Genomic DNA, 7,409 nt, shown 5'->3' on the forward strand with positions numbered 1-7,409 from the left:
CATTTGAACAGAATATGCATAGTTTCCACACAATCCAAAGCACCATAAATGTCCCCTCCACGAACATAATACCTCCTATTCAGCTAACGGAAATTAGTTAATTGTGGTTGCTATAGAAATGTGGAACTGTCCTGTTCAGATGTTCCAAGCAGCATACTTCCAGATCCATATAGACAAAACATTCTTTGTAGCTTAAATATTTATCACTGAGGTATTTGCTTTTAGTCTCCCTTTTTCAAACAGTAGCTTCCAAAAGGTCTTTAGTACCGATGGTTTATTGTGGACTGTAAGCTCCTGCAGCTAGAACCAAGTTTCTTCGAGTAAAATGGAGGTGTACAACTGGTGTTGATTTGGTCATATATGTTCCCAACAATAACTCCTGTGAATTCTCAGGTAAATTTATATGTCCAGTGGCTGTAGTAAAGTCGTCAGTCTCTAAATCTTCAAATGCTTTGATAGCATCCCATAATCGGACAGTATTATCCATTGAACCTAAGGGGACAGCCAAGGAAAACCATTTAGTAGCCTTCACTACATTTAAATTTTGACATTTTATTAAATAACTGTGTTTACATATTTGGTGAAAAAAATCTAAACTTGATAAACAACTGTTCTTTCTAAGGGGGTATTTCAGGCAGTAGTTTAATCTGAGAAGTCAGTATACATGTAGAGTAATAGCAACAGGGAGGCAAAACCTAAAATAAGCTGCTGCCACCGACTACAACTCAGCAACCCAACAGGACAGAACAGAACTGCCCTGTAGGGTTTCCAAGGCTATAATCTTAGGGCCACAGATTGCCACAGCTTTCTTAGCCTGAACCTCCAGATTTTCCATGAGCAGCCGAGCAGCCGAGCACTTAATCACTGCACTACCAGGGCTCCTTAAATCTAAAATAGGACTTTTTAAAATTATGGTAAAAAATATATGCACCGATACATAGCCAACACAACACCCACATCTACAATTCAGCGCCCAGTGTTTCTTTTAGCATACCATATACCCTTTATTGCAAAGCCATTTCTAGTCATTTACCTGATGCTAAAATTTCACCATCTCTACTAAATCTGAGTGAACAGACTGTATCTGTGTGGCCTTTTAATTCTCCAACCATCAAACCATGTCCAATATCCCAAAGGAGTACTCTGCCATCTGTTGCTCCTGTAGCCAGGAATCTCCCATTGGGAGAAAATGTCAAGGAATGAATTGGTCCCTAGAAAAAAGTCAATGAAAATAATCAACACAGGGCTAAATACATACAATAAGAATTTTAAAGTTTAGTGGTACGAATGTTGTTGTTATGTGCTGTTGAGTCGGCCCCAACTCATAGCGACCCCTCCTTGGGTTTCTGAGGTGGTATCACTACTATCCAACCTTCATTCCGAGGAGTGGCTGGTGGGATTGAACTTCCAGCCTTCTGGTTAGCAGTCAAGTGCCTTAGGCATTATGCTACCAGAGCTCCTTAGTGGTATGAATAGTATCTTTAAAATGTAAGTGCTGCTTGTTAACTTAAAAAATAGTTTTATCTTGAAAGCAATTTTGCATACTGGAATAACAAAGGTGAAAATTACCTTGTGTCCAGTGAAGATTCTTACACAGTTTCCATTCAGGACATCCCAAAGCCGCACAGTTCTGTCTGCAGAGCCCGTAGCAACATAATTAGAGTTTGGATGGAATCTGGTACAGTTTACATCAGCAAGATGTCCAGCAAATATCCTTAAAGGCTGATAGTGGTCTGTAGCCCAGAGCCTTTTTCACAAGTTATTGAAAAAAAAAGATGATAATTAGTAACTATGAAATCTCAAAGTTCTATCTGAAAATAAATACGGAAGCATCTATGTCAAATGCTGGCTCACTAGTTGACTAAGTGGAAGATGAATGATTGAGACTAAATAGTTCCAGAATTGATCCAGTAAAAAGAATATATATATATATTTAATTCCCTATAGGAACCTTCCCTCCTCTTCCACCCCAACTCCTTGTCTAAACCATAGAAAAGAATTTCCTCTTAGTTTTGGCCACCATATACTAGTTTCTAACTTGAATTACTTTATCCTAAACTAAGGATATGTCTAGGAAACAAAGGTACTCAAAATGTAGTGGAAAACAAGGTTAACCATGAAAGGGGAGTCATGGTAATAAACTAAATTGAAAAAGAAAAGCAGGACTCTTGGCACAGACAATTGCAGACATAGTAATATTCTTGTTCCAATTCATTTTCAAATATGGAGCACTAAATTCTGTGTAACTTGAGACAAGAAGAAAATCAAGAAAGCAATATCCTTGTTTATGTAACCTTGACTGGTTAGCATTCTCAAAAAGTTGGTCCCCAAATAATGGAAATGAAAATGAGTTTAGAGTTTGTCATTCCCAATGAGAAAACATTCTGTTCATTGAGCAGACTCAGTTGTAAAATTATAGCGCCCTTACCGAGCTACTCGGTCATGACCTCCTGATACAAAATAATATCCATATGGAGAAAACTGTGTGTCCCATACAGGGTAGTTGTGTCCTTTATATCCCACCAAGCAAGTGAATGTTTGAAGACTCCATAGTCTAACAGTCCCATCTTCCGAAGAGGAAAGCAGGTAGTTCCTAAGGAAAAAGAAGGTCATATATTTGATTCCCAGAATAACTTGGTTACATGCCCACTAAAACTCACTGTCGTCAAGTCGGATCTGACTCATAGCGACCCCCCCCTTTGGGTTTCCAAGGTGGTATCTCTACGGAAGTAGATTGCCCAACCTTCCTTCTGAGGAGTGGCTGACGGGTTTGAACCACCAGCCTTCCGGTTAGCAGTCATAATAGAAATTATGCCACCAGAGCTCCTGGTTACCTGCCCAGTTGCTCCATATATCTGAATGTATTAAAAATAGCTTACATGCTACATCTCACTTTTAATAATATACACAGAATTCACGTAGAGATCAAGAGCTGAAAGTATTTCTAACTTGTTGTGTAAATTTTCACCAAAAACACAATAAAATAGTATTAAAAAAAAAAAAAAGTTGCAAGTACTAATCCAATTAATTTTAGCCCTGACAGTCTACAAGGAGGTCTAGTAGTGCAGTGGTTAAGGCATTCAGTTGCCAAGCAAAAGGTCAGCGGTTCAAACCTATACGGTTGCTATGAGAGAAGCAATTTGATAGCAGTAGGTTTGGTTTTGACAGTCTACTGAATAAAGTTAGATTATAAAAAGGTATGGTCTACAGAAGAACTAGATGGTGCCCGGCTATCACTGTCAAACACTTGGAGGGGAATCTATGTAGGAGATCCTGGATAGAGAGGAAGAACGATGTGGAACAAAAGTCAAAAATCATTCAGGGGGAAAAAAAAAGCGGGGGAGGGGGAGAGGGACAGGTTTGCTGCTCTGATAGAGCCTGGTAGAATCACTGAGACTATGGCCCCTAGCTGCCCTTCAGGTCTGGAATTAAACCCACACCTGTAGCTTCCAGCCAAACAAAACACAGGCATAGAAGTTGAACATTTACCTGAGGTAGATACACTCCTTGGAGAGAACAATCACAGGAGAACAGAAGGGCTGGGTATGCACAGGGAGACAGCTCAGGGGGCAGGAGTGCATGGAGGGATGGACACAGGGAAGAGGTAGCTATCGGGAAGAAGTGGGAGGGGAGCTGTTGCATTGTGGTAAATTGTAGTCAATGTCATGAGACAAAGTGTATGTGAACTGCTGTATGGAAAGAATTTGCTCTGTAAATTTTCACCCAAATCACACACAAAAAAAGGTATAGAGGAAAAATGCACAGTTCTTAAAAATATGACTACCAAGGGGTAATGAGAAAAGGTATTATAGTTATGCAAAACTAACACTAATTTTTCAAACCAGTAAACCCTGAAGTTGTACACCTTGATTCTACAAATTCGGGTATACATTTAAGTTGCCATTCTGTATACCAGTATCCCAAGATAAAATTAGCAAATAGCAAGATTCTAAAAGATAATCAATGACAGGTAACCATGAGATTTTTCTAAAACATTTTTTCCCAGTATTTGCATATAATGTTTACAGTATTTAACTTTTATAGAATTGCAACATAATGTGGCATTTAATTTTTACTGTATTTTACCTATCCGGACTGAAGCTGGCTCCATAGACAGGCCCACTGTGACCATACAAAATCTTCAACTCACTTGCTGTTTTCTCATCCATGATTCTTTCTAAGACATCATCAGATTCTTTGTCTATGAGGCTAAGATCTAAAATGGTCCACAAATACTGATTTTTAAAGGTACATTCATCAATACAGTTTAATCACATCACAGTTCAGGGGAGGAACTAACATTTGAACAGTTCTAAATACCTCTAAATTAGGTGATAATATCCTAGTTGTACAGGAGAGGAAACTGAAGTTCAAAACAGGTAATACTTTGCTAGGTACACAGAGTTACTCAATGTTAAAACCAGAACTGAAATTCAAGTTTGTCCTCTATACCAGTGTTGCACAGAAATGAAAACTATGAAAATACCAAAATTCTCTAAAATGTATTGTTTAAATGATACAGTTAGCAAGAAACTTTTTAAAAGTGAAATCCTAAATTCATTAGACCTTTTTTTATGTCGTTGTTTGGCTAAAATAGAATTTACTCTCCCACTATTTATTTAATTTAAAGATCTTTGAAAATTCCTAAGGAATTAGGTTTTTAACTTCAAGGAATTTTCTAGCATACTCTCTCATTTTATAGGTGAGAACTGAGGGCCATAGAAATGAAGCTAATCTAGCACCCCAGTCACCTGCCATCCTAATGTGCTTTCTTTTGGGAATGTTTGCAGCTTGAGTTAAAGTGAAGTCAAGTAAATTTCTGCTAAGATCACAAGCTCTTATGTATATTCCACGGAGTCAAGGCTGGTAAAAACTAATAAATTAAATCCTGACAGGTCATCTCATTTACCTGCAGCTTGTTTCACACTGCGAAGCTTTTTGGGTGTCACAGACCACACTCTAACAGTTGAATCTGCAAAACCTCCAGCAATCAGACTAGAATCATCAGTGACATCTACTGCAGTAAGGCCCTGGCAATAAAAAATGTTTCCCATTAAAGAATTTCAAGAAAAATAATGACAATCACAGTTTAGAGAATACCTAATGATCATTCTTTACCTTAATAAGAGATTACTTGACTCTGAGACTATCGCCACAAGATATTCTTTAAACTTTGAACTAAAACTATCCTCTGACTAACAAAGTGACTCACATAATAAAGACCATTACCCGTGAGTACTGTGCTCCTTTAAAAAGTCATCTGTATGAGACCCAACGGTCAACAATTACCTTAAGAAAAAAGATGAGAAGGGAAAACTAGGTTACTAGAAACAGAACTAGCCAGAAGGAAGATTGGCCTATCTACTTCCGTAGTGATACCGCCTCAGAAACCCAAGGAGGGGTTGCTATGAGTCGGGGCCGACTCGATGGCAAACAACAACAACAACAACAACAACCCTTTCCCATGGGGATCCTAAATTATTTATAACAGAGAAAATTGTAAAAGTAGGTTTACAACTTTCCAAGTTGAGCTCTTTGGTTAGTGGTCAACCTTGTGAAGAATCTTAAAGTATAACAAGCTCCAACATGAGTCTCAATTGATCTTAAAACTGATGAATACAATGTACAGTGCACCACAGTGTAGATAGAGCCAGGAATGAAAACATTGCACTATATTGGGTCACAAGGTAGATTTAACAATGACTACTCTGTTCCCTTCCCATGCTGAATGATTTGGCTTACATTCCAGAGACTATATTCTGGAGTGTTCTCGTAATAGCAACCAACATGAAGTCCTGCTTCTGAAAGTTTCTCTTTATCACCAAGGCTTTTCTACCATCTTTGCTACTATTGTGTTGGGTGAAACATAATAAAATTTACCATATTTTTATGTAATGACTTTTCAAGTATTTAATTAAAAAGAACAAACTTACTTTCTTTTAATGGAATCCAAACCAATTTATTGTTGCTTTCTTTCTTTTTTTAAAGATTGAAATCATGGCAGGTGCAGAAAGTGATGCTCAATTCCAGTTCACTGGTATTAAAAAATATTTCAACTCTTATACTCTCACAGGTAGAATGAATGTAAGTATTAATAATACCTTTCAGCAGTTACATTTAAAATACTGTAGGTGTGACAGTAATTCTCTTACTGTTTATCTTTCCCTTTCTTTTCAGTGTGTACTGGCCACATATGGAAGCATTGCTTTGCTTGTCCTATACTTCAAGTTAAGGTCTAAAAAAACTCCAGCTGTGAAAGCAACATAAATGGTAAGAAGTTGACACTTTAAAATTTGTAACTCAGTCATGGTTTTAGGTTACCCCACCCTATCCCACCCCCATCAAAAAGGCATAGTAGGGCAACTGACCACTTCTGACTTCACAAAGAGGATAGAGAGTCAAATCAACAGCCCAAGGCTTACTATGAGGAGGTCAGATACATACCTCCTCTCTCTAACCTTTTTACCAATTCTGACACCAATTGTCCCTCCACGGCACTCTCTACTTCTTTGCTGGGTTTGATAATTCGTTGCAGTGGCCACACAGAATGCACAGATAATACTCAAGATTATAATGTTTACGATTATGGGATTTATTAGGGAAGTAACAGGTTATAACTTAGACCAGGAAAGACTCAGGGTATAGTTCTTCAGTCAGGACAGGACAGCCTTTTCTCAGCTGGGCCTGTAGGCAGTCCTCTCCCTCTCCCTCAGCCTCCAGCCCCTCAGGCCTCTTGGTCCAGCCCGGCTTTTTCCTTACTCAGGCCTGTGTTAACAAAGCTCTTTACCTCCACCAGTAAGCATCCAGAGGCACCCTACTTTGCCAGTAAGCTGCCTGCCCAAAGGTTCTCAGCTCTCCCTCCATGAATTGGCACATCCACTGCCCCATCTCCTATAGGTCTCCTGTTTCTGCTGCCTCTGCTTGCGTTCTTTGGTGTTACGGCGCTCTTGGTCTCCTGGTTCTAGGAATCTTCAAGCACAAGGTCAAGGACCCTTGACCCTAGGTCAAGAACTGTTCCCATTTCTTGATATTCATGAGGTTCCCCCCTCTGCTCTGTGATTGGCTCTCTTTAAGTCTAGCAAACCCCCTCATTAGGGAGGGTTCCACCACTTCACTTGCATTGACCCACTCACTTGTTTGATGGGAGTTACAAAACCATGGCAAAAAAAGGCCATAAAAAAAATGATCCACTACACCACACACACACACACCCATAAATATAAACCATTATCATTGTATAAAATTTTTTATATGTGAGAGAAAAATATTGCCAGAGATTGTCACTCTGACAGGGAGCTCTGGTGGCATAGTGCCTAAGGCATTTGACTGCTAACCAGAAGGCTGGCGGTTCAAACCCACCAGTCACTCCTCAGAAGGAGGGTTGGGCAATCTACTTCCGTAGTGATACC

The 7,409-nt window shown here is 39.1% G+C and overlaps 1 protein-coding gene across 1 annotated transcript in view; it reads right to left on the reverse strand.

Moving 5' to 3' along the window:
- Nucleotides 1–274: 274 nt before the first annotated feature.
- TAF5 (TATA-box binding protein associated factor 5) overlaps nucleotides 275–7,409 on the reverse strand; it is a 25,505-nt gene continuing 18,370 nt past the window's right edge. Inside the window, exons 6-11 of the mRNA XM_007939878.2 lie at nucleotides 4,910–5,030; nucleotides 4,087–4,216; nucleotides 2,429–2,593; nucleotides 1,570–1,747; nucleotides 1,034–1,211; nucleotides 275–492 (exon numbers count right to left, since the gene is read on the reverse strand). Coding sequence (XP_007938069.1) covers nucleotides 275–492; nucleotides 1,034–1,211; nucleotides 1,570–1,747; nucleotides 2,429–2,593; nucleotides 4,087–4,216; nucleotides 4,910–5,030 — 990 coding nt within the window. The remainder of the gene's footprint in view (nucleotides 493–1,033; nucleotides 1,212–1,569; nucleotides 1,748–2,428; nucleotides 2,594–4,086; nucleotides 4,217–4,909; nucleotides 5,031–7,409) is intronic.

This window comes from Orycteropus afer, unplaced genomic scaffold (genome assembly GCF_000298275.1).
Source record: "Orycteropus afer afer isolate SDZICR_OR568_19922 unplaced genomic scaffold, OryAfe1.0 scaffold00064, whole genome shotgun sequence".
NCBI classification, from domain to species: domain Eukaryota; kingdom Metazoa; phylum Chordata; class Mammalia; order Tubulidentata; family Orycteropodidae; genus Orycteropus; species Orycteropus afer.